The sequence below is a fragment of the Zonotrichia leucophrys genome, chromosome 18 (genome assembly GCF_028769735.1).
Source record: "Zonotrichia leucophrys gambelii isolate GWCS_2022_RI chromosome 18, RI_Zleu_2.0, whole genome shotgun sequence".
In the NCBI taxonomy this organism is placed as follows: domain Eukaryota; kingdom Metazoa; phylum Chordata; class Aves; order Passeriformes; family Passerellidae; genus Zonotrichia; species Zonotrichia leucophrys.
Genome location: NC_088187.1, coordinates 1,727,284 through 1,754,399, shown reverse-complemented (window position 1 = coordinate 1,754,399; position 27,116 = coordinate 1,727,284). Strand labels below are relative to the sequence as shown.

Sequence of the window (27,116 nt, the reverse complement as noted above, 5' to 3'; positions counted from 1 at the left end):
TGGCAAGAGCTTATCTTCCCACACTAATGAGAACAGCACACCTTTAGCCGGGTTATAGTAAATGTCTAAAGCAAATTTTTAGCAGTGGTCATGGCTTTCTCTGATAGCACGTTGGGTGGGAAACAGTCCCAGTATCTCCGTAAAAGATTAGCAGAATATTTTTTCTTTAGGGATGAGATATTTTTGGGACACAGCAACAGTGCCCTTCTCTGAGGTACTGGAACAGGTTGCCCAGAGACGCAGAAGATGGATGCCGCATCCCTGGAAGTGTCCAAGACCAGGGGCCCGGAGCAGCCTGATCAAGTGGGTGGCATCCCTGCCCATGGCAGGATGTTGGAACTAGATGAGCTTTAAACTCCCTTCCAACTCAAACCATTCTGTGATTCTCTGGTTCTCTGATTTATGATTCTATTCTACTCCTTTTTGTTCTGGTGAACATTTTTGACCACATCCTTCTACCTGAGAGTTCCGCATGTTACAGAAAGGAAAGAAACTCAGATTCTTAAAATATTGATGTTGATTTGTGGCAGCAGGGTTACTTTGTGGGAGATGATGTTAACTGAACCAGATGCTGCAGCAAGTGGGCAAACAAACAGCAAGTGCTGGAAGGTCAATAATAGTGTAGAAGTCCTAATAAAGAGGAAAGCAAACAGTGCTTCTGCATCATGGGGAGGTGAAATCCAGATTGTGTCCAAGGTGCTACACTACAAAACCTATTAGTTACATATAATCATGAAAATATATTGACTAAAGGCTTTTGAAAATGGAGCCATGCCACGGGTTTAATCACATGTCTACAGCAGAAGCAATCAGCATCAACAAAGAGGCTGTAGATGGATGGAGAAGTGATGCGATGCTCACTTAAGTCCTGCTGGGGAAATCACACTTCAAAGGGGAGACAAGAAGCTTTTCCATGATGTTAACATTAGCCTGAGCGGTCTGGATGGATGGACATAGTCAGCCCAAAGTCAGCAAGTGGCCCAGCTTTGCACTCCTCAGCACACACTTCGCTTGAATCGTAGAATGGTGTGGGTCAAAAAGGTCCTTAAAATCATGTCGTTCCAACCCTCTGCCATGAGCAGAGACCCCACTCACAGGATCAAGTTGCTCAGGGCCCCGCTCAATCTGGCCTCGTACACTTCCAGGCATGGGAGTTTCCACAGCTTCTTCTTGACAAGTGGGTACCACCAAAGCCCCCCTCCATGATCAGGGATGTAGCTGCCCCAGTAAGTCACACTGAGCTGGAGGCGCTGGGATGTCACCCATGGTGTGAAGTGCCCGGGCTCAGGAGCAGAGCAACTGCAGCTCCTCATCGGAGGCAGCCCCGCATCGCAGCCGGCCCCGCCGCCGCCCAGCGCAGACCTTGGTCCGCGCTCCGGCTCCTCCCGCCGCCCGCGGGGAGGGTGGGATGGGGCGCGCCGGCCCCACCGCCCCCGCCCCCGGCCCGCCCCACAGGGAAGGAACCGGCTCCTGCCTCCGCCCGGTGCCCGTGTGCGCCGGGAGCAGCCCTGCGCCCCTGCCGCGGCCATGGAGGCTTTCTGCGGGTCCCGCTTCTGGGTAAGCTTCTCCTCCTCTTCCCGCCTCGCCGAGGGGCCGGGACAGCGCCGCGCCCGCTCCGCCCGGGGCTTCCCGTGCGTGCCCCGGGCCGGGCCGGGCCGGTCCTGCCGCTGCCGAGGGGCTGCGCGGCGCCGTCCCGCGGTCGTGGGGCCGTCCCAGAGCCCGCGGTGCGGTGCCTCGCTCGGGCAGGAGCAGCAGAAGGGCCGCTCTGTTCTGTTCCTCCTTCAGCATCTGCACACCAGAGTCAAGACCTCATCGCAAAGCGTCCCACCGGGGATGCAGCTCTCCCAGCATAGTCCGCCTCTGGACCTCGCACTGATGAATCCGGGGCTCTTCCTTTCTGTTTTAGCGCGTATGCTGCTCTTCGGAGTCAGAGTCACTTCCATGGCTGGCAAACTGCTCCCCGTTCAGTGCTTTGTTACTGTTAGAAGAGGGATGGGTTCGTGGCTGCCGACGGTGGTCACCAGCCTCGGAGGATTATGGTGACTTCTGTCAGTACTTGGAGCCTTTAGCCCTTTGGAAAGGCTGATTGCAGCGGGTACTGGGTTTGTAAGCACAAAAGTTTGGAAATTGCTGCCCCGATCTGCTCTGATGGTGAGGGTGTGTAAGTCCTGTTACCAGGTTTCCCCGAGGTACAGCGTGGTGTTTGCCTCTCCCCTGTAGGAGAGGCAGACATTCAGACCATGAGAGGCCATGGGGATTTGAGCTCGTATGCTGAATGTGGAACTGCCCCCCAGTGAATGAGTTTTTGTGTGTCCCTTTTTCTTGCACTACTTTAGCTCAAGGGAGATTTTTTTTTTTTTCTAATGAGGAACCGGAATGAAAAGGAATGTCTGAAGTTGCATCACTGCTGGAAAGCTACTACAGGACAGCAAAAGCAGTTGGCTCTGAGAACTTTATGCTGAGTCCTATCCTCAGATAACTAATTACCTTTCAATATCTGTCCTAATATTACTGTTTAAAAGAGGAGTTTGGCTCCTAAGCCCCTTGGTTACATTTCTTTCTTTGTATTTCATTTCCAGGTGCTCTGCACTCTCTCTGCCATAACGGCTGGCAGATAAGCTTGCTCAAACAAGTATTTTTGTGTATTATTTCTACTATCAACACTTTTAGAGCAGGAACAAGCACAAACAGATTGACCCTGCTCACTGATCTATTGGCTGCCTCCAGAAGCAGGTCTTAGCTTCTCAAGGAAGGCTGGTAGAGCAACAGCTCTTGTAGCAGTTTATTGCTATGTTAATGTAAATAGCCAGAGAGATTTCCTGGTTTGAAGTATGAAGTAAGTGTATCATTCTGTGCTTTATGCTGTAGTGTTGCACTCCAGCACCAGCATGGTGCCCTCTGTGCTGCTCTCTGGGGTCTGTGCTCTCTGTGGATCTGTTTTCCTTTTTCTTCCACAGGTGCTTGGGGTAAGAACAACTTTCCATCTGTTTAATTGCTTTAAACAACTCAACAACTCTGAGAAATTTAACACTGTGGTTCCATGACCAGCAGGTTCAACTCAGTGGTTACCCTTTTTATGGCAGTGCTTTCTGTTAGCAGGAGTGTACAAAGTGCACTGATTTTATAGGATATTTTAAGTGATGACCAGGTAGATGACAGTCGCCTTGAAATTATTTGCTGTGCAAATACGTTGTTCTATAAAAAAATGAGGGAAAGGCTTCTATCTAAAGTCTGCCCACAAAAGCTGGTGTTTCTGTGCACTGAACTAATGAATGGTGTCTAGCTTTGCAGTTCAAAACAAGAACTTGATCAAATGTGAACCAGTATTAATGTTCACTTTTTCATTAGCTGATGAACTTAGACTCTATTTTTTATCAAAGAAAATCAAGACATTTTTGGAAGCTGAATGCCATATTCATGTCAGTTTTAAAACTGTTAGAGTGAAAGAAAACATGCTGCTTCAGTTTAAGCAGTTATTTCTTTTGGAGTTTAAATCAACTACAATACTTTTCTGTTAAAAGGGAATGAGAATAAAACCAAAATAGTTCAGAATTAGCTCATGAAAATGTTTAAATATATCAACTTAAACAGATTGTTGATTTATATTGGATCTTTTTGGCTTGCTGGAAGTTTTAAGGTTTCAACTCCTCACCCTGATTCAGGGCGGGGAATTTTGCTGGAAATCTTGCTGATTGCATTTTTTGTGGGTGGTTTTTGTTTTGTTTTTTTCGCAGAGGCAAAATAATTTCCTGTTCTACCCATTTCAGAAATAAGAAATGAAAGGGAACACTGTAGATCACATTAGAAATCTTAAAAGCTTTTTGGCTTCCGGCTACTGCTTTACCTGTTGAACATGGAATCAGCAAATTGCTAATACAAATATAGGTTATTTATATATAAAAGAGGAACAACTGGAATGTTATGTTTTTATAATGCATTATGAACACACTCTTCATCTGAACACTTGGCATCATAATGTCTCCTTCAGCTGTTAATATCTCCTAGGAGTGTTCCCATGCTAAATGCCTTTGGGGAGGAGATGAATGTGATAGCACATACCCACACAAGGCAGGCCTTAGGTGTGTTCTTCACCAGTGACCATAATTACGTCCTATTTATTGTGTCACATATTTGCTGTGTGATAGTAAGAGTGCTAAATAGGTGTGCCAATTAATGTGACCCACAATGCCGATTTTGAGAAGCAGATACTGGTGAATTAGCACTTTTTTGTTGCTCATGTCCTCCACTATAGTAAGACGAGAGTGGCTTCTTTGAGTGGAGAGCAAAGTGATCTCCTGGGGAGTGTTTGCTACTGGTGTTTATTAAAGAGCACTTGGAAAAACTTGGAAAAAAGGGAATTCTGTTCCAGTGGAGAGAAATCTTGTCTTTCTTCAGCTCAGCCTCTCTGGGTACAAAATGGCACCAGTGGCTGCTGTGAGATTAAAACATTGAGTGCTTGGCACTTGTGTTGATGAATGTTGGGATGAGGGGCAAATAAATGTCATGGTCTGCAGACAGGCAAAGTCTTTAACCAGCAGCTTGTATTTTTGGTGAGGTGTTCTTGTTAATAGCATAAATGGGAAACGAAAGACCACGTGATAGAACATTTCAGAGGGAAGACCACAATTTCTCAGTTCCTTTTGGTACTGCTCAGCTGACAGCTCAGTTCCCTTGTTCTCCCTGTGTCTTGGAATCCTGACAGATTTTTTGCCCAGCCCATGTGGAGTGCTGGCTCCTTCTTAATCCAGAGGCTCTTGAGTAATCCAGCAGGAAATTGCAGCAACTCTCAAGAGTGAACAATACCTCAGTCTTGGCTTTGTGATCGTCCCATACAAAGCACCCCTTTAACCTTTAGGTTTGTGGGTATTCCCTCACCTTGAGTCATTCTGTCAAATTTTGGTAGATTTGGGCTAAAAGTCATGCTCCTCTCTGAACCAGCAGAGCAGGAAAATGCATTTCCAAAGTGTGCCGCAAGTTTCCCTTCTGCATAGCTTCCTCTTTTGCTGCATCATGTCTAATTTATTTGCCGTTGAAGATGACTCAGCATAGGTGTAGTAAGGCAGAAATATTTCTTTCAAGGAACATGTGTATACTTGTAGCATGTGTACTATTTAAACTCTCCCACAACTTATGTGGTTTGGCCCTAAATTATTAATACAACATTTAATTTTAACAATTCCATTATATTTTGAGCTCAGTCAGTTCCAGCAGAGGATGAGTGCAGCAGGAGGTGATAGGAGATCACTGCCAAGAAAGAATCCTGCAGCTGAGCAGTATGATCCAGACTGGCTATTGTTTCTATTTTAGCTTCCCATTTCTGCCACCCTGTGCTGAACACAGAATGTTCTTTGTTTATAGATATTTAAATGTGATATAGATCTCTGTGTAATCTTCATTTACTGCGTCCAACTTCAGCTGAATCCCACTCCTATAAATCTCTTCACAAATAACTGCATGAGGTACCTGTGTTTTTTCTCATGTGAGGTGGGAGATCAAACTAGTTGACTTTAATAGTTCCTTCAGATATCAAATCTGTAAAGTTTATGCTCTCTCAGAAGGCTAGCTAGGTTGGCAGCATTGTGAACTTAATATCAGTCAAGTACCCAAGCTCCAATTCTCCAAAATGTTCAGATTTTTGACACAAGCTGAATGGAAGCTGCTGCTAATTGATTTGGGCCAGAGAATCTCAATGTCAGGAGCAGGATAAATATAAATATTTAGTATTGGATTTGGAATATTAACCAGTACCTGATACCGTTCATCTGTGTGTAAATGGCAAGACTGTATAGTCAAATAGCCTGGATTTGACACTCTGGGAAAGACAAAGTATGGATCTGAGAGCTGTGAGCAAAACTCGACTCCACTGAAAGTATCAAGTGAGTCCTTTGGTGACATTGTCAATTAATGAAACTCATCAGCTTTCAACACAGCTGTTCCTCCCTGGGCCATTTTAGCTTATGTGAGAGAGCTGGTGCTGTGATGTTTGGGACTTTGGAAAGCTATACAGTTTGCCTCCTGAAAAGAAATTATACTGGAACTAAATACGAGTTGCCTGAGGAGCCCCTTAAAATGTAGCTAAAATTTAATTGCTGTACTTGGGAATATAAAACATTTTGAGATGGACCTCACCTACCTGGTAGGCAAATTGCTGTGTCATGGCAGAGATAATCCTTTCCTTTCAATGTGTGCAAATTTGTAATGTATTAAAATAAGGAGACTATTAGTGTTTAAATTTAATTTTTTTAATTAAAAAAAATCTTTTGAAAAACATATTAAATGAGGTCTTTGATTTTTCTCAGTAAGGTCATGCTTGATTTGTCTCTTGATCCCCTGTTGATTGTGATGGGCCATTATCCACTTGCAAATTCCTTGGCTGGGCTTGTGGAGAGCAGGGTGGCCATGAGACAGAGATCTTCCTGGGAGTGTGCCCAGGCTTTTGTGCCCAGCCCTGATTCCATGCTGGGCCAGCGTGAGCTGGCATCTTGTCCCTGTGCTAATCTCTTGGTAGCACGAGAGGTGAAATCAGTGCAATAAAATTGAGGTAATTTACAGTAATGTCACACGCCAGTGTCATAAAGCCCTGAATTAGAACAGAATGAAGGAGATGGAGAAGAGAAACTGTTTCATAGGAGTTGTTTCAAAAGTCAAAAGTCAGTTTCAGAAAGAATTTGTTTTTTCTCTCTGAAACTGAGAATGCATTTGACATTTTTACAATTAAAAGAAAAATTCTCTCCTCTTCCCTCCAGTTAAATGATTTCTATTCTAGAATATCTTTCAACTGCTCTCAGAGCAGCACTGATGGCACTTTTTCTGTGACAATCCTTTTTATTAGTAGTATACATCAGCCCAACTGGATGGGCTAGCTTAAAATGGCATTACAGTGGGGCTGTGTGTCATTCATAGCTGTTTGTGCTTTTCCTATCTCTTCATTTGAGCTACATTTATGATGATCCTTAAATTAACTGAATTCCTCTAACTGAAAGGAGATGGCTGAAATCATGGATATTCCCTCCCAGTCGTTATCACACTGGTCTGCAGCAGTCACCCCAGTTCTTTACTGGTGCTTGCACAAGGCCATAGGAAAAAGCATCAGTGATGCCAGTAACAGGAGGTTTTCTCTCCAACAGTATATAGCTGTGGTCAGTTTTAAAAGACAGTTGGAAACTTTCTTATGTAGGAACAATCCTGTTTCATCTTCTCAATCCTGCTTTTGATTCTAGAGCATTTTTACCTGTATGATTGCACTGTGCCCTCCCCTCCACAAGTAGAAAATGTCCCTCTGTCCAAGCAAGAGGACTGAGTGTTACTGAAACACCTGAAATAGATGGACTTTACTTTTACTTTAGGTGTATGTTGTCTTAGATCCATATATATAGTGTGTACTCCTTCACTATCTCCCTGAGGCTACAGGTGCTTTTCTGAAAAAAACCCAACATTACTTGGCTCCCATGGCTGTGGGGAGTATGAACCTGCCTTTTTTCATCCTGTCTTATTTTTGTATCTGACAGCAAAGAAGTTCTGAACTTCTAATCCTAAAACTCAAAAACTGAAATGAGAGTAAAAAAGGAAAGTAATGTCTAGTATTGCTGTCTAATCCTCAAGTACCTGGTGTGGTTAGTAGCATTTGAATTATGAAACGTCAGCTTGAGCAAAAACCTGTGACAAGTTGCTCCACAATCATAAACTAACTCCTATAGGCTCTGGCCTTCTGCTGGGCCTATTTGATCCCTTAAAATAAGCCACTAAAGAGCCTTTTATTTCTAGAAAAGAAAGTTCAGCTTCCTGCCCAGTGTCCTTCACTTATGTAGAGAGCTGGTGCAGTGTGCTTTGTAAAACAGAAGGACACCATTTCTGCTTGTTACCTGTGTGGTTTATGCAGAGCTGTAAGTGCTTATGTCCCTCAACCCCACCTTCTTTCTGAGCAGTGCTGCTGCAGTGAAGAATGTTGTTACCTCCTGCCCTTACCAGGTGGGGGAAAGGTTGTTCTGTAATCATGAGAACAACCAAAGTTGAGTGGTGCAGCAGCCACTCAGGATTAATGAAGCATCCAACTCCTTGTGCTGTTCCTTTGGAAATGTGAATGGGTGATGGTGCTCTGAAAAGCTCATTTGAAACTGGCACTCTTCTGGAGGCCTGCTAGCATTTATGCTTTACAATGACTATTAGAGTTGGTCCCAAAGAGTTTATTAACAAGGACCTAGCAGAGGAGATGGACAATAGGTAGAAGTGGGAGGTGAGACATGGAGAGGCTGAGATGAAGCTTCTACTGTACCTAAGACTGAGCCCTGGTAGTTCTTAGTGTTGTAGTTCAGATCCATTCTCATTCCTGGGAGGAGGCAGTGTGGTAGAGCCAAGAGAAAGACATCCTTTGTATTTCTTTCCTTTCCTTTTGATTTTTTTTTCCTTTTATTTATTTTTTTTTCCCCAGGCTGTGCAAGTGAAAGTCCATGGCAGGGTATTGACCAGACCTAAGGGCAGAAGAAGGACAGGAAGAGTCTGCTTTGGATTTTAATTCCCACTAACGATTTGTTCTACATTAGAAACCATTCCCGTGTTAATGTACTACATGGAGCCATTGTTACTTTCGGTTATTCCCTTCCCTATCTTCCACACTGGATGTGTACCTTCCTGGCCAGCTTTCCAGTTTCATTGTTAATCTTCCATAAAATGCAAACTAGTGATGACTGACACGGAATCACTGGTAGGGTTTTTGTTAGCCTTGGGTAAGCTGTCAATGACTTCAGCCCGATGGCCTTCACCTTCCAGCAGATACAGCTCGGGTTTGTGTCTCCTGTGCTTTTCAGCGTTCTTTTGGAGCTGTAGAATTTAGAGAGAAGCATGTATTAATGTGTCCATTTAAGGGAGAGAACTGCTTGGCACTGCAGAGATGCTGTAAGTCTTCCCTAGGGTTTGGATGCTCTCTATTACTGTTTGAGGAACATTACTGCAGCATCAGGGATGCTTCAAGATTTTAGCTTTTATATTTTTCAGATCCTGTACTGCATTAGTATGTAACTCTGAACTCCATATAGGGTGTGAATAAGCTCTCTTCACATTTTGATCAGACAAAACAATCCTTCCAGGCCTGAGATCCAAGGATAACCTCTGGCTCAGCCCCTGAAAAGTATAAACAAAAGTGAATGGGGGGGAAAAGGGGCAGGGGGGCACAGCAAACTGGGGGAATATGCCTTCATTACCTGAAGCTGTTACTGGAAGATTAACCCCTGATACACAGATTAAACAAACTTTTAATTGTCTGAAGGACTCATGACCCTCGTCCATCTTGAGTGGGGCCTCTGCAAGGCTCCTGCACTGTCCAAGGTGTAGCTATTGAAGGTCTTTAATGAATACCTACTTAATTCTCTTAACTTTATCCAGCCTCTGTTCTAGGTAGCCACTCCATGGCATCATCAATAATTACTTTTACTGCTGGGTAAAGCCAGTGTGAGGCAGCTTTATTTTAAGCTTCTGTAATGGAGTAGGAGTTGATTTAGACTTAAACTCAAGACCAGAACTCCAGCTGGTCTTTTTCAGCAGGCTTCTTTAACATCATCTGGGGATTTTGGGAAAGGGACAGGTAGGAATTTCCCTGTCTCTGTTTTGTAGCTGAGTTCTAGGCTTTCTGTTTGTTCTTTAAATGCTGTAATGGATGATGTGCAGGAAGCCCAAGATATGTGGCACTGAACTTTTGTTTCTTTTCAAGGCATTATCAGTTTCAACAATGGCTTTTTCAATAGCAATGTTCTTTTCCAGAGGGTAGAATGTAATAGAAAGTATGAAGTATTAGAGCAGATTTAGGGCTGCTCAGAGCCTCCCCTGTCAAATACCTTCCTGTGACTAAAGATCATGTACTTGAAACTAGTCATTTAAACGCAAGTCCTACTGCCCAGATTGCCCTTAATACAAGAATTGTGTTTATCTAAAGACAGACTGGAGTGAAGGATGTGAGTGAAAGGTGTGGCAAGGGCCCCTGTCAATGATATCCTTAACTGATCAGGAGAAAGCCCCACTACTTTGTAAGTTTTAAACTCCAAGAGACCCCTTTTCTCCTGTGAAGAGTAAGAACAAGCATCTCTGATCTTTTCCCATGGGTCTTCCCATTGTATTCTAGTACTGGAGGATTAAATAAATCATGTGCCCAGGGAGTTCAGTACAGTGGTCTGGTGATTTCTGCAGTACTGTATCTCATGGGCAGAGCCTCCAGCACCCAAGCATCCTGCATCCAAGGGAATGCTGCTGCATTTGGCAGTCAGGAGAAGCCACAGAGCACGGGGAGTCTGGATTAGTAATAGGTTGCTGTCCTCTGCACTTGCTTGTGGGTCAGGGGGATGACAGCAGTCCTGACTGGGAGGGGTATGCTGGCTCATGTGGTTTCCCTGGAATGAGTTTTGTGGAGAAAATGGTGTTTCCCAACATTTGCTGTTGAGTAGTTCCCCTTGTGAGGGGGAAGTGCCTGTGCTGGGTCAGCACAGCCCTGGTTCACAGAGCTGCCTTTCAGAGGGTGGCACTGAAGGGCACAACTGTGATGTGCAGGGAAAGGTGAGCAGCTCTCAGCAGAGCTCAGAGCCATGAGCCAAGGAGTAGGGGAGCTCTCCAACATCAGTGTGTTAGACCTCTTTCAGCAACAAATCCAAGGAAAACTCTCACACCCAGACAGTCCAAGGTGAGTATTTCCACCCTCAACCAGAACAGGACACAAGGAACATTACAGCTTGATCTGTTTCCCAGGACAGAGTTCAGAAAGACAAAGGCAGATTAAAGCAGGAGCCTTAAGGACAGGAGGCCAAGAACTGGTGTCTCCCTTCAGCCGTTGCTTCTTGTGTTTGTTCTCCAGGGTGGAGTTCAGTAACTTTACTGCTGCATTGAATATATAACAAAGTTGGCTTGCTCAGGAGAGATTATATTGAGCCTTTGTGTCATATTCTGACTCAAAATGAGCTGTTCAGGGTTGGAGTGGGTGTTGGAATACACACTGTCAGTGTGGTGATTTATAAAGCCATTAAATGGAATTTCCAGCTCTATGAAGACAGATCCTGTTTGATAAAAAACACAACTTGAAGGCTCCTTGATTTAAAAGTAATAATAATAATAATAATTCATTGTGGAGTCCCTGTTACATGAAACATACATGGTTTAACCCCAGCCAGCAGCTGCTCACTAACCCCTTCCACTTCCCTACCGGGATGGGAGAAGACTTAGGAAAAAAGTAAATCCCATGGGTTGAGAAAAGAACAGTTTAATAATTCAAATAAAATATAATAATAATAACAAAACTGTAATGCAAAGAGAGACAACCAAAAAAAGAGAGAAACCGAATGATGTGTCAGCTACCAGGGAGACAATAAATAAAAGTATATTGAAAAAACTAAACCCTTAAGAACTCTATCCCAGGACACATAGCAACATTAGTCCACTCCAGTCTGGTCTCAGGGAGAGCAAGTTACTTGTCTAGAATTCAACTACTTAAGTGCTTTAGGCACTATGTCTTCTAATAGGGACCCCTCTCCTATTCAGGATGGGAACAGTCTGCTCTCAGAGCAGAAGAAGATCCTTACAGAAACAGATCTTTTCCAGAAAAGATTATTTTTCTGATCCAGGATAGAATTGGAGCTGAAAAACATCACCAAGAAGCCAGTTGTCAGTGCTGTTATCTTGGCCACAGGTCCCTCCTTCAGCCCACATCCCTGTTCCCATGTGCTGTGCAGTAGTAGTTCTTAGGTTCTTGTTGGCCATCACATGGATACTGCTTCCTGTAGTTTCACATAATTTTGGAAAGGTTCCGCTTTTATTCTCAGTGATAGTTAGATTTTGAGATTTGTTTTTTGGTTTGGTTTGGTTTTTTTGGTTGGTTGGTTTTTTTTGGTTTTTGCATTTTTAGATTCAGAAGTGCAAACCCTTTGCCTTGTTTAAATAAGAGTAAATGAAAACCTTCCAATGGCTTGGCAGCCTTGCAGTCTGTGTCTTGGTTACAATAGGCAGCTTGTGTTCAGTTCAGAAGTTAATGGACATCTGGGGCAGTTTCTAAGTTGCTGTCAGACAGAAAGCTATTTGTGACATTTTGGTCCTATAGGAAAGGTTTAAATTAAAAAGCGGGGGGAGGGTTCCGTGAATATCTTTTCCGTTAAACAGAGTCTTTGTTTTATTCTGAGCTTCAGTTATTGCTATTCTTCGTGTGCTTTCCTTTTCTAGGACTTTTTCCAATAAGCAAAAGGAACATAGTTGCAAACATGCTCAAGACATTGTTAAACATGTAATTTAAAGAGGAAATTAGTGTTTTGTTGAATAAATGAGAGTACATAAGCTCCTGCTTGGGAACTAAAGAGCTCCAAGGTTCTACAGGGCCCCAGGCAGGGTAGCTGCTAGAGGAGCTTTTTGCATTAGAGATGCTGAAATGTTTTGATGATGAGCCAAAAGATGGGTGCTCTTTAAATGTTTTCATCTGTTCTGGTGCCAGAGACCTGTTTGCTGGAGGTAAACACAAAAATAGTTTGAATGTGGGGTTGGACTTCTGTTTTGTTTTGATCTTGTGTTTGAATTGTTGTGTAATTGGCCCTGTGTTGTTGATTTGTGGCTGAAGGTTGCCTGAGGTCTGGACAAACCTGTTGAGGAAATTTGGGCTGTTTTTATTCTGCTGACCCATGCTGGATGTCTGACTGCCTCCAAAAAAAGCCATTTCTTGGCTGAAGAAGCACCAGCTGTGCAAAAGGTGCAGTTCAGATGTGGAGCTGGTGGATTTGTGCCAGCCTTCACTGCCAGAGCTGAAGCACTGAATGACAAATGTGTCACAGTTCAGCCAAACTGGCCTGCACCCAGCCAAGGCTTTGTAGTCTCATTACACTTAACAAGCTTGTTCATGTTGTAGACACGTTCAGATCATCAATGAAATGGAATGATTCTCTGCAGATTGTGGCTCTTCAGTTCTCCTAAAATCAACCACTGCATTCAGCATTCAATCTCTTTTGTGTTGATAAAGAAAAGCAGGACTGGAAATACTTTGAGAAATTGATTTTCAGAGCAGTGTGTCACAAGGCATGAGAATTGGCTCCATGTAACTGAAACACTTGGGAGAGGTCACACCCAAAAATGATTAAGTAAATTGTTGTAGTGCAGAGATAAGGTATATCTGAACCAGGGATATCTTAGTTTTATCATCTTGTTAATGACGGTACAACAAAGTCATTTTACTTTCCCTGCAAGTAGGTATTTATCTACCACGTGTAAGATGTCACATCAGGTGCCAAAATCCAAGTTGTGAATTTCCAGGAGGTTTGATTAAAACCACATTCCCCTTCACCATACTGAAAGCTCTGTTTTAGTCTGAACTTGTGTAACAGTGTTTGCATGCAGTGCATTCAAATCTTTAGGTTCAAGTGCATATGTGGCTTGTGGTGTCCAGGATCACAGCTGCAAAGCATTACTTGAAATGTTTCCAAGAAAACCTGATTCCTACCTGCATGTTCAGTACATTCCTTTTGCCTTTGTTTAGAATAGGGAGGTAATTAAAGTTGGAAGCATATGAGTAAGAAGGACAAAGTGTTAATCATAAATTGAGGGGATTTTCCCAGGACAGCATAGGATTGGTCTAAATTTGATCATTTTGTCCAGTCCTTGACAAGTCATTCTTGCTGTTCTCAGATGGAGAATTTTTCCTCAAGAGCTTTATTTAGCAGAGGCACTCCAGGCTAGGAATGCCTGAGGAACATGGTGTTGTCAGCACCTGTAACCAAGCCTCAGCAAAGACAGAAGCAAAAGGGGATTGTCTACTACAAAATGTATGTCCAGCTCTGGAATACAGTAGGGCAGAAATCTTTCTCTTTTGCCCTCTTTATAGCTGTAAATACGTAGTCCTTGCACTGGAGGAGATTGACCAAAAATGCTTGGGGTAAGTATCTCGGGAAAGCTCTTAGGCCATGTGCTAGCTCCATCAGGATCTGAATACAACTTCATTCAAGCAGATATTCCAATTGGCAGCCCTTCTGCCTCTCTGCTAAGAAATGTGTCTCATCCTTCTTCCAGGATTCCAACCTTACAATACACACGGATAACCCAGACTTAACACCATGTTTCCAGAACACCGTCCTGGCTTGGATCCCCAGCATTTACCTGTGGAGTGCTTTACCTTTTTACCTTCTCTACCTGAGGCACAACAAACGAGGGTACATCGTGCTGTCCATGCTGAGCAGGTTCAAGACGGTGAGAGCTCTTTGCTGTGCCCCACATATCACGTACACTCCATTTTTATTAGTTCAGCATCCAAGGAAGTGCTGCAGTAGGGTTTAAACTAATTTCCCTCTGATTTATCATATTGAAGAGTTTGCTCATAGGAACAAACAGTTTGCATAAGATCTCTGAGGAAGGAAATCCATCCTAGGAGTCCACCTTTCTCAGTTGAGGGAAGAACTGATTGCTCTACCTTGAGCAGTCCCCCTTTGTGAGCCAAAACTGTGCTACTTCACCCTTAAGTAATGTTTAAACCGCTGAAAGCTGCAGAGCAAAGATGTTAAGGTAGGTCTAGCGGGAGTTGTATCTCTTTGTGCAATTACTTTCACGAGAAGGGTTTTTTCAAGCCACTCTCCCCACAAAATAGCAATGTGATTTTGTCTGCACCTTGTGCTTAAAGGTTTTCTGGTGTCGGCAGCTCCTCAGTCTGTGAGTGGTTGGATCTAATAAGAGCAAGAAAGTTGCTTTCCATAGGCCATTAAATAACTCGGGTTATTGTTGGAGAAAAACACCAGGCTTCTGCTTCAGGGCATGTCTGCCTTTACTCTGGATGCTGCCTGTGTTTCCAATCAAAACTAAATAGGGGGAGAAATCCAGGTAAATACAATAATCTTTCTGCTGGTTGTGATTGGAAATCCCTCAGAAAACAGTTGAGATGAGATCCTTGGATTGAGTGGGACAGTTCATCAAATTGTAGCTGATCAGTGCTCTGATTGTGTTTACACAGGTTTGTTTTGCTGGGAATCTGTGAATCAGAATGGGGGGGTTTAGCTCTCTGACCGCTCCTGCAGAGGAGTTTACCAAATGTCATTTCTGTTTGCCTCCTCTCAGCTGTTTGGTGTCCTGCTGTGGTGTGTGAGCTGGGCAGATCTCTTCTACTCCTTCCATGAGCTCCTGCAAAACAGAACTCCTCCACCAGTCTATTTTGTAACTCCACTAGTCGTTGGCATCACTGTGGTTTGTAGCTGTTTCTGTTCACTATGACCAGTATGAATAACTTTTTCTCAGACAGATGAAGGATGAAGAGCCCCTTTGCCTTCATTGCCTTATCTGGACCTCTTTTAACTGCATTATTAGTATTTGTATCACTGAATCAAATTTTGCTTCTGAAAAGGCTGGAGTCACAAATCTCTCTCTCTCAAGTAGATTCAGCTTCGTAAATTAAAATATTTGTAATGGAGAGATTGTTCTGCCTTCCAGCCTGCTTTCACCTGTTTATCCGGGCTCATGATCCAGGACTGGAGAGAATTTGAGTAGGACTTTGCCTAAATAAAGAGATACAAGAGAGCATGGTTTGTGCATTGTTTAGTATAGCATTGGACTTTGTAAAGCTGTGTCTGTTATCTGGTGGTTGTTCCTCCATTAAGCAAAACAAGTTGGCTTTGGCTAGGATGACAAACAGGCTTGTGGCTGTTGTATGAAAAATAAAGCAGTAAGATTTGCCCATTAAGTTTAATTCCCTTGGTTAATTTTTTTTTAAAACATCATTTTCTAGACAAGTCAGGATGGTCTGTCTGGATTGGAAAAATGGCAGCTCTTACATTTGTTTAAAATGTTTGTAGCTAATATTTAATTGTTCCCAGCCCTATGTGCAAAGGTTTAAAAATTGAATTCTGTTGTTGAGGCTCTGAAAACACCAAAACAAATTATTTCAGTGTTATTTGCTCCTCTCCTTACATGATGGAGGTTTTGCCATTGACTTCTGTGAAGTCATGATGGAGCTCATTTCAGAGAGGTTCTGCTGTTCTGCTGTCCTCCCAGTCGATGGTGGCTCTAGGAACTGCCAACTGAGAGTGCAAAGAAGGGTAGCACTGGGGTGGGGTTGAGTTCATGTGTTCCTGTATTTATTTTTACAGCTTTTAGCCACACTGCTTATCCAGTATGAAAGGCTGAGAGGAATCCAGTCCTCTGGAGTGCTCATTATCTTCTGGTTTTTGTCTGTGCTTTGTGCCGTGGGGCCCTTACGGTCAAAGATCATGACTACAACAGCACAGGTAACAAGCTATCCTTGTTAGCACTTGGAGAATAGGAAATGTAGCATCCACATCTCTGTGAAAAGCATGAATCACCTGAGTTTGGAGGCAGATCTGAGCCCAGGTTTTGCCAGAGAGGGGGAGAGGGGAGTTTGGTTCTGTTGTTTTGACTCAGACTTGTGTAACTGGAAGGGAACTGGATGTCTCAGGCAAGGCAGATTTTGCTTAGCCCAGGGCTATGCTGGTAACCTGATAGACATAAGAGAGCAATACCAACACTGTGTGTATGTGAACAGACTCCTGTCTTTTTTTATCTCTTTCCCTTTTGCAGCCTTTTCTTAAATGGAGATGGGTAGTAATCAGAGAGGACACATTTTAATATGTTAAGTTCCTTTTTTATTTAGGCAGCTTGGCCATATTAGACAGCTCCATGGGCTTCCTTGTGTCAGTGCCTGATGTGCTGAGGACAGCATTTTGACAGCCCCATTTCCACTGGGGCTGGAAACAGAGAGAAAGTTGGAGGGAAAGAAATCTGGGCTGTTAAGATTCCTGTTTGAAAACATAGCAGGTTCTCCCAAAGTAAGAAACTTGTTGAGTTTTTCACAGAAACATATTTCACTAAGCAGGGCAAGGCAGGTTGCTCCAGTGATTAAATCATCAAAGCCTGGGAGAGAAAGAGTGCTTGGAAAACATTAAGATGATCACTTCTCAGTGAAATCAGTGTTGAATCTGTTTGGTAATTTCTTGTTTTTATTCTTGCTTCTTTGTAATATTAGCAACATTATCCTGTTAGCAAGGATTTTCTTGTAGCAGGCTGTTGTAAATATTCCATCAGAGATTGAATTAAGCCTTAACTGAGAGCCTGGGTAGAACTTTGTCAGATAATAGCTGCAATCTGGCGAGACCATTTAAAACACCACTTAGAGGCAGCTTTATTAAGTGAAAATATTGGACGATCAATGTTGAATCCATAATCATCTTGAAATTTTGGGTGCAGAGCCTTAGAACAAGTCTGGGTAACATTTATCCTACTCTGACTGCCCAGAACCAAATATTCCTTCTTTTGCACTTAGGTTTAAACAATTTAATTGAGCAATGGGACTGTTCAGAACGGCATTAGGGCATGAAAGAGCTGTATAAAGGACATACCCTCACAGCAGGAAGATTTAGGTAAACTGCAGACTCATGATTAAGAAAGGAAATCTCTCTAGAGCAGATGGAACTCTTATTATGCAATGCAGTGGTTTTTCTGAAGCTTCTTCTGAAAGTATTTGGCACTCACTGCTTTGTCAGTGACAAGATATTAAAGTAAAAGGATGTTCTCTGATCTGGGTTGACAATTCCTATGCTTAAGACATGATCATGCGAGAACCCCCAGAGGTAATTTAAAAGGATATTATGTAGACCTGATTCCAGAGGGTGTCTGCATGCAGTGAAGATGTACAAGCACTTTGAACTTGACATGATTTAATGAAAAGCTTGGAGATAAGCATGTTCTTGGGCACTTGTCAGAGTACAAGCATACTTTTGTGAGATAATTCCTGCTGGGAGCTGCTTTGCAGTATTCAACTGTAAAGGAAGAAAGGAATTGCCAAAAGAAGCAGTGAAAAAGTGGGGAGAGAGAGAGTATGGGGAACTTGGAAGCGCAGCAAAACAATCATTTACAGTGTTTCTTTTTCCTCTAGGGCCATGTAAATGAAAGGTTCAGGTTTACCACATTTTACATCTACTTTGCTTTGATAATCATTGAGTTGATACTTTCATGTTTTAAAGAGAAGCCTCCATTTTTTTCTCCTGTTAATATAGATGCTGTAAGTATTTTTTTCACTTTGCTTTATTTGGATTTTACAGACTATATGGTGTTTTGAGAATTCCACTGAGAGTACTTGTCATTGAAAGCAGCTTTGGTTTGTTGTAGAGATGGCAGTATTTAGTGACCCTCTTAAAAACACTGGGTATGAAGAATAGTATTGTGGTTTGGAGTCTTTTTCCATTATCTGTGTCATTAGAAATGGCTTGGAGCTGTGTAGTGAAAGCAGCTCTCCTGCTTGCTGCTTCACAGCAGTGTAAATTATATTTGTGAGCACTGAAGTGTAATAATAATTATTTCAAGAGGGTTTTTTGAGGATATGGTGCACTACTTGTTTAACATTCATCTCGAATTAACAAAAGTCTATGAGGTTTATCTTAATAAATGAGTTCTATATGTGTTGAGAACAGATATGGAAAAGCATTCATATCAAAAGATATTAGTAGTGTCACAGGTTAAATTTCTTCTCCAATTCAAAAATAGTCCCTATAATTGGATTTATGTTTGAACCAAGCTGAGAGAGAAGTTGAGCTCATGTCCTAAAATGAACATCTCTGAAACTGTAGAATGACATTTCACTTTATAGGTGGATTTAAAGGCAGTGTATGAAGCAATTTTTAGGTATAAAAGGAGTTCAGTGTGGGAAATGGGAAATGAAAGAAATCAATTTTATGTCTCATTAGGACATAGGTACGTACATGTAATATACCACACAATATGCCAAAAATTATCAAAATAGACTGTTGTCATGTTAAAGTAATGGTAAATGTCTTGCTTTATTTATTTTCATTTTTCCCCCCATAAATTCATTATAGAATCCATGTCCAGAGTTAAATTCAGGCTTCCTGTCACGATTGACATTTTGGTGGTTTACCAGGTGAGTTTTTTCTTCAAGCTGTTGGACAGCTGACAAACCCAAAACCTGCTTGTGATCTGTATTGCAGTGAGCAGTACAGAGATTTTCCTTCTGTGAGTAGTTGATGTTGGATGCTCTTTCATCCACAGTAGTGTCAGCACTTTGAGCATTTGCCTTTTTAGAAACACAGAGCCCAAACTTTTTCTCTGCAAGGTATGGCAGCAGCAGTATCATGACAAATAGGATGTGCAGCCTGGCTGTGCTCAACACATGCAGGAATGTAACCTAAACCAGGATGTAGGTCTCTGCTCCACAAGATAAATTGTGGCAGCCTTTCCCCCAGCTGAGGGTGCAATTTTTTTTTCTGTTGAGGTTCATGGGTGAATGCTTTTTTGTAAGGACATTTCTGTGCAAAAGGGAAGGTTAACTGGGTTATGTATATAAATTATTGCTGCCAACTGAGGTCGCAGTATCAAAGATGCAAATTTGAGATTGGGCCTGCTACTCCATGATAAAGAAGTGGAACAGCTGTCCAAGGTCGTGTTAAGAGCCTATTTTTCCACAGGGGTTGAGATCTTCATTCTTCCACCCATGTAATTTTATTGTCCTGGTAACAGCCCTGTAAAGTTCTTTTTAGTGAGAGGATGAGAACTTTCTAAACTTCCAGAATGTTCAGCGTTCCCAGTGAGATTCTTGGCAAATAGGATGTTTGTATCCCTTGACAAAATTCCCTTTACAGTTGAGGAACTGCAGTTTTCAGAAAAATCTGATTTTCCTTTTACTCCAGTGAGCTCCACTTTTGCGTTTTGTTCACCTCTGACAGTTATTCCAGATCAACTTTATTGTTTTCACTTCTAAAGCTTCACTGTTTCCATTTAACAGCACAATTTCATCCAAATGCTTCTGTTAGTTGGGTTTTTTTCTGCAGTAGTGTTTTTTGTCTGAAGTAGTGTTTTCAATAAAATACATGTAATTAGAAATACATCATGTCCTTTCCTTGAGTGCAAACATCAATAAAAGGAACAAAGGGTGATAATTATTCTCCAATCTCCCTTTCTGTGGAGTGTCTTCTTGCTTTTGTTACCTGAATAGTCCTAGAGTTACTGGCAATGCTTTAAAACTGAAAATTCAATTTTCCAAACTTAATTGCACTGTTTTTCTCCATATGTACAGCATGGCAATTCATGGGTACAAAAGGCCTCTGGAAGAGAAAGATTTGTGGTCACTGAACAAAGATGACACTTCAAAAACTGTCGTGCAACAGCTGAGTAAAGAGTGGGACAGAGAAAAAGCAGAGTGCAAACAGTAAGTAGATGAAAAAGTCTGCAAAGTTGAGAGCTTGGTCTGAGTCCTTTCAACACTCATAAGTTGCTCATCCATGAAAATGAGCCAACTAAAAATGCACCCGCCACTTCAGCCTTTCTATTCTTCAGTCATTAATAGCATTAATAGTTTAACTTTCTTTTTTTAATATGTCTAGGCAGAGGCAAACAGGAGCCCTGTGGGGCTTGTGTGCCACCAACACACTTTTTAGGTGCTTAAAATCTCCATGGGCAGGTGATGCAACTTCCCATGTGGAGAAGGGCTGAAGATGTGTGAGAAGAAGCTGTTGAGTTGGTTAGATTGTAGAAAATGAACAATTTTTCACCACTGAGCTGGTAGTTGTCTAACTGCATAATTGCATCCCTCCCAGGTGTGTTGGAGCACAGCTTCTGGACACATAAACCAAAGAGAATTTCTCATCATCTTCAGCATGACTTTTTTGGCCTGGCAGTACTTTTAGCCTTAAGGCTCTCAGCAGTGAGCAAGTCTTCACTTCCCGGTGGTAAAGATAAGAAACTCAGAACATGTGAAAGGCAGGAGGGGAGGAAACATTCCACTTTATTGCTGAGACCCTACTGCTGTTGCCTAGAAAACTAGCAGCAAAATTGTCCTAGTATGTGATGGAAATGGGATAAGGGTCAGAACCTGCATACAGTTATACCCCTGCTTGAGAGGATTTCCTTTTTATTGCATGTTCTAACCTAATCCAATCTTAAAAAATTATCTATTGTGCAACTCTATTTTCTTCTCTCACTGTTTGGTGTCCAAAATGTTTCCAAGCAAATAGATGTGATAATAGTGTGTTTCAAATGAAAAATGTCAATAAGGAGGGGGCCTGTGCTTCCATTTCCTTTCATTGTGGAGATTTCTTCTCCACGTGGAAGCTTTGTTCTGTTCTCTTTTGTGCATGTCCTTGCCAAATTGTAAAGACACTATTATTTGATAATATTAGGAGAGAATTGTCATTTTCTTGGCAAGGCTAAATATGATGTGGAGAGTTCCATTTTGCAGCTAAAATTTGAAATATTTCCAGCAGTTCACCCGCAGCTGTCCACTAATGCTCAGTGTGGATGTGTTATAGTTCTACTTCAGGGGATTTTTTCATTGTCTTAATGTCTCTATTTTTATGGTGTCGAATAATGTGCATGGTCTGGGTTCTGGTCTTTTTGCACAGACATAAATCTTGTTCCCTCAGGCTGTTTTATGGTAAGAGCACAGCCATCGTGCAGGAGTGCATGCAGTCCAGGAAAACTTTTACTAGGAAAACAGAGACTATGCCTGGAGTTTTCTCATGGGGTTCATTGCATTTTGGAAACTATTCATATAAACTGGGGCCAATTGGCAGTGAATTTAGCTATAAATTATGAGTCATATTTAGCTCAGGTAAAACTTTGTGGCAACTGTATTAATGATTCTAAGATGGGGAAAAGAGCAAAAACAAAGCAAATTACTGCGCTCCAAATTGCTGTGCTCTATGGAACTCTGAAAGCTCTACTTATTCTTCAGTTATAAGCAGATATTCTCTATTACTTCCTGTCAAATAACATTAGTGGTAGTTGCTTGAGAGACATTGTAAATACTCTTTTTTTCCTTTCAACTCTCATTAAATCTGCTCTGAGCAAGCTTTTATGACATTAAAATGCTGTGTCAATTTGTACACGTTGAAAGTGTGATGAAAAGTATTTGTGGTGTACATAGTAGTAATTTATTTTTAAAAACTTAATCAGTTGCAGCTCTTACATAGCTAACGCTTTAAACATTTGTGGTAATGATTATCACATTTCTGTTGTTCCCAAACCTTTTTTGAATCACTGCTGTCTTGTGAGTTACTGTTAAATAATTGCTAAGAATTCTTTTGTTTCTTGTGAGTTACAGGAGAAACCAGCATGGATTTAAAATGTTACTATAGATAATAAAGCACACAAAGAGTATTTTTCCTTTCTTTAGCTCTCTTTGCTTATATGGCTGAAGTTTCTACTCACTCACTTTACTGATAAGTGCAGTTTCTTCTGAGAAAGTTAGAGCTATGCTGGATGGAGAAGAGAGAGCTGGAATGCATTTTCCCTCATTTTTAGTTAGCTTCTGATTTTAGAGACTGTCCTTATGAAGACATATTGAAGATGCAGGGCCATATCAGCACCAAAACATGTGTGTGTTTTCCCATGAGATAAATCAGCACCTATTATCTGCCCTGCTATAAATAATGGCAACAAGACACATGCTCTTTGCTTTGATTAAAAGCTGGGTGTGAGCAGTCCCACACACTGCTGAAAACCTGACCTCACCTAACTACAGGTAGTAAACACTAAAAGTGCATTTTCTCCCTTTGGGACTCTTAGCTGCAAGAGAACCATTGCTTTGCTATAGCTCAGTGTAATAAACATTTTTAATAGCACAAAGTCAGGGGCAAGTAGTCTTGTTTCTTCAAGTCTTTCAATGAGTTTAACAGTCTGGCTGCCAGAAAAACAAGGCTTTTCTCATAAACTCCCCAGGTTTGATCTGGAAGACAAAGACAACACTGTTTGTTCTTGTCTGGGGGGAAAAAAAATAAATTGACTGGTTTAGGTTCTCCCCCTGCCCTCTAGCTTTATTGCAAAGATGTTGGGATTTGAAAATGGCTTTTTCTGAAAGGATGTGGACAAGTTTATACATGTGGACTGTTAGCCTCAGTGATCACAGTGAATGCTCACAGGCTGTTGGAATTATTGGACTCTGCAGCTAGCCAGCTCCAAAAAATCTGCACAGTCTTTATAAAAAAATCATAAATTCAACCTCACTTGGTAGTACTTACAAGTTATTTTTCAAATGCCTTGTGGTAAATATTCACTGTTTCTAGGGTATCTTTTCCATCTGTTTTTTTCTTGTAGAGCTTATGTGCCCCAGATTAATTTCATTCTCCCTGTTCCACCTGGACTTAACTTTCCTGTCTGACATTCAGGAAATTTTTCACTAGTCCCATAGCCCCCAGGAAACAACATCAATTTGATATTTTCTGGTAGAAGAGTTGCCAGGCTGATGTTTGAGAGCAATTCACGGAGGAAATAATTTCCCAGAGCATACCCTTTGTTGATGGGCAACAGAAGTCAGGCACCTAAACCCCAAAGGGGCTTCTACAAAACCTGCCTGGAGCCCTCAAGAGAAGTTTGGGCATGTTGGGCCCATTTTTCATCAGTCAGTCTAAAAGAGTACTCGTGGAGGAATCACTTTTGTTAGCTTATTTGGCAGTGGGAGGGTGGCAAAAAGTACAAAAGGAATCCTAGAATCCTGGAATCATTAAGGTTGGGAAAAACCCCGACAATTATTGACTCCAATGGTTAACAAAATGGTTGCAGATAAACAGGGTTTAAATGCCTCAATTGTCAACTGAGTAAAATTTAGATACTTAAACCCAATGTTTCTCTCCTGGAAGAATCTGAACAGCTGTGGTCCAGATCTTGGGGATGGCCCAGTTTTGAAGGTGCTGTGGTTTCTACTCAATTCCAAGTTTCCAGAAATGCAAAACTTTGTATTTTGAGAGTACTGTGCCTGCTGCAATGGCTGTAGCCCCAGGGGGATTAATTCTGCTTCTCTGGAAGCAGCTGTGTGATCGGTAAGGGTACAGGCTTAGCACAACTACTGATTGAACAAGAACACAGGCTCAGAAGGAGTAGGTGAGGGTGCCTTGTGTGGGAGGTCCATAGCCCTTCTTTGAGGATTCCTATACAAGAAATTGGAGATCCAAAGTCAATTCTGGCCTCTAAGGAAGTCCAGCCTTCCTCTCCTCCTCCTCTGGGCCTTGTTCTCATGTCATGGTGATTGATTTTGTGGCCTATGGGATTAGTACCCCCTAAGTACTGCAGAAAAAAAAGAAAAGAAAACAAGACTCAATTGCACAAGAGTAGCTGATCCTGAGCACACCTTGATGGCGTTGGAAGTGTTGCTGTTGGTCAGTAGCAGAGCAGAGGAGGGTGCAGAATTTGGGGAGTTCCCACAGTGCTGTTCACACAGGACAGTGCCATTCTCATTGTCAGTTGTCTCCTGTCATTTGTTTTGTTTCCCTAGGAAAGAGGAGGTGTCCTACATGAGGAAACCAACCCATGAACAGAATCATGCTGGTGGCAGCCCAGAGGAAGCAGAAGTCCTGATCAGAGACAAAAGGCACAATAGGAAACCTTCCTTTCTCAAGGCTTTGTTGCGGACCTTCGGGCCATACTTCTTAATTGGCTCCTTCTTCAAGTTGATCCAAGACCTACTCTCTTTTGTCAACCCTCAGCTATTAAGGTCTGTTTACTCTGTGAGTAGTTTCTATGTGTGATCCCTGTGGTTGCTTGGCTTTGGCACAGGGCAATTGTTTTTGAAATAAAGAGTTAGTTTCCCTCACAGTGCCACATGTGTATGCTCCCTCACCTTCCCCCTGCAATGCCATGAGACATGAATTCTTTGTTGAGGACTCAGCTGTAAATTGGACAAGTTCACTGAAATGTTCCATCTGCAAATCTCCCATCGCTGTGGGCAGCTTTGACTTACAAATTACATGTTGCTCTCTGATTCAGTCCAAAGCAATTTCTCCCCATTTCTAAAGGATTCGCTGTGAAATCAAAGTGAAGCATTGCTGGCTGGATCCAGTGGTCTCTGAATATCTGATATCCTCATATGTGGATGGTGGCTGCAGCTGTGATGTGACTTTATGTGCAGATGTTGTCTGATGCGCCAGTATGTGGTGCTCTGGCCAGACTGCTGTCACCTGGGAAAGGTTTTGGGTTGTTTAGATGAGTTCATGTGCTCTTAGTTGTGTTCAACAACGAGAATGTGAGAGGCACAGTTGCAGTGAATTTCCATGTGAAAGAAAATTATAGTTATATTAAAAAAAAAAAAACCAAACAAAGAGAGGAAGAGGTTATGAGAGAAGTGGTGTGTTCTCAAATTCTCTTTGTATGAGGAGCACCATCTCCCGGGGGGGCAGTTGCTCAGCCTGATCCATAAAGGAATTTGCACAATCCCCGCATTTTTTTCTTTATTAGTATTTTTCTTAAAGTGAGGAATTCAGCAGAAAATCATTAGCTAGAAGGAAAGCAATAGTGGAATTACCAGCATTTCTACCTAACAATTATTAATAGAAAAGCACAAAGTCCTATTAATGCATGAGGGAGGAATGGAACTTGGGTGGAGCTCACAGGTGGATGTAGGGAGAGGGAGAGGAGAAGGCTCTGCTCCTATTTGAGTATCTCTTAAAAATAACCCATGTTCTGAGACTGTGTTGTTCTGTGGGTGGTTTGTGATATGCCCAGAAATTTGCTAAAAAGAGGGTCTGACCAAGCGTGGTGACATTTAATAGCTGACAGTCTGTCTTCTCCTGCTGAAGAGGAGGCTGCTGGCTCCTCCTGAGAGCACATTAAGTGGAACGTATTCTGGGAATTTCTCAAATTTGCATGAATCCCTGAATACGTTTCAGTGATATCTCAAGGCATATTATGCTGAATTCCTTCTCAAGTCTAAATTCCTGCAGTCTGGGAAAATGCCCTTCTGATAGCAAGGGAAGATGAAAAAGCCATGGCTGTCTGGCAGACTGCATGTAAGATAGTTTCATGTTTCTAAAAAGATTGGTGAATCCCTGGGACTACCCAGAAGAGGTTTTCCCTGAAGCTATTCCCTTTTGGAGAATGAATGAATGGAGCAATGCAGAAATAAGATTTCTCTGGACTGAAAAAAGAAAGATGTAGCAACCTCATGCTTGTACTACAAAGCTTTGGTTGCCTGATTTTTAGTTTCCAGGTCCATTTTCCTCCTGCTGATTGTTTGAACCATGGAGCAAAATCTTTTTTTCTCCTATATTTTTACAGTTCGGTATTCTGATCAGTGGACTGAAATCACAAACATGATTTTTGAGAGCACTGGACATTGCCATGTGTCACTCTGCTTGTTTGCTGTGTGTCAGTGTGCAATGAGAGCTGGGAGGAGTAAAAAAGGATTTACCAATAAAAGCTGCTATAGCCATCTTAATGGTACCATTTTACAAAAAAAATGTAAGAGTGAAGGACTCTCTATGCATCCATCCAGGAGGAGGTCTTTTAATTTAGCACTTTTTTTTTTTTTGGTGGGAAAACACCCCAGGCAGCAGCACTCAGGCTGCTTGAAGAAGATTTGGGTAAGAAGCTGGTTTTGCCTGCCCTGCTGCACTGCCTTATTCTGTCCTGTCATTCACCTCTTGCCCTGGGGGCCTCCCTAACAGAGCTCAGACAGTGTGCTGTGTGTTTAAACTCTGAATCTCAGGGGAAACCAAAAGTTTCTCTTCATATTTGATTTTCAGGCCCATTTACAAATGGACTTTGTCACTGGCAGAGCTGCAGGTTTTGCTGTTGGATCTTTGCAATGTTGTTTGACTGAAATCATAACTCAGCCTTTGTCCTGGAGAGCTGTTTGCTTTTTGTGGTTAGGGAGAGGATGTGGCAGGATGCTGTAGTTGGGAGAAGCTGTGTTATGTCCCATTAAATTTGATGCATGGTTTTAAAATTTTTGTTTCTTTTTCCTTTTCCTTCCCTACCCTGCTGACACACAGTGTATTAATCGGCTTCATTAAGAACAAAGATGCCCCAGCCTGGTGGGGATTTTTGATTGCAGCTCTGATGTTTATCTGCGCTGTGCTGCAGACACTCTTCCTTCACCAGCACTTCCAGTACTGCATTGTTACTGGGATGAGGCTGAGGACTGGCATCATTGGGGTGATATACCGAAAGGTAAGGCTGGAAGCATTTTGTGGGCTGGAATACTAGCCAGGCAAGTGTGCTCAATTCTCACATATTTAGGGAAGGTTAGGCATGCTGGAGAGGAGTAGCCTCCTGGAATATAAAAGATTGGGGGTTTGGTGAGTTTTTAGGAGTACCTCTTTAATACTTTATAGAATTTTCCAGTGAGCAGTAGTGTCATATGAGTGTTGTGGTAGGTTATTAGACATACC

At 42.2% G+C, this 27,116-nt stretch overlaps 1 protein-coding gene across 2 annotated transcripts in view; it reads left to right on the top strand.

Moving 5' to 3' along the window:
- Positions 1 to 1,463: 1,463 nt before the first annotated feature.
- The window catches only part of ABCC3 (ATP binding cassette subfamily C member 3), a 46,904-nt gene continuing 21,251 nt past the window's right edge, over positions 1,464 to 27,116 (top strand). The window contains exons 1-9 of one of the 2 annotated variants that reach the window (XM_064728593.1): positions 1,464 to 1,557; positions 14,017 to 14,193; positions 15,052 to 15,177; positions 16,077 to 16,214; positions 17,879 to 18,004; positions 18,819 to 18,880; positions 20,033 to 20,164; positions 24,224 to 24,442; positions 26,718 to 26,895. In XM_064728593.1, the coding sequence (XP_064584663.1) occupies positions 1,528 to 1,557; positions 14,017 to 14,193; positions 15,052 to 15,177; positions 16,077 to 16,214; positions 17,879 to 18,004; positions 18,819 to 18,880; positions 20,033 to 20,164; positions 24,224 to 24,442; positions 26,718 to 26,895 (1,188 nt within the window). In that variant the 5' untranslated portion in view covers positions 1,464 to 1,527. Of the gene's footprint in view, positions 1,558 to 14,016; positions 14,194 to 15,051; positions 15,178 to 16,076; positions 16,215 to 17,878; positions 18,005 to 18,818; positions 18,881 to 20,032; positions 20,165 to 24,223; positions 24,443 to 26,717; positions 26,896 to 27,116 lie in introns of those variants that run through there. The other variant, XM_064728594.1, reaches the window with a different exon arrangement.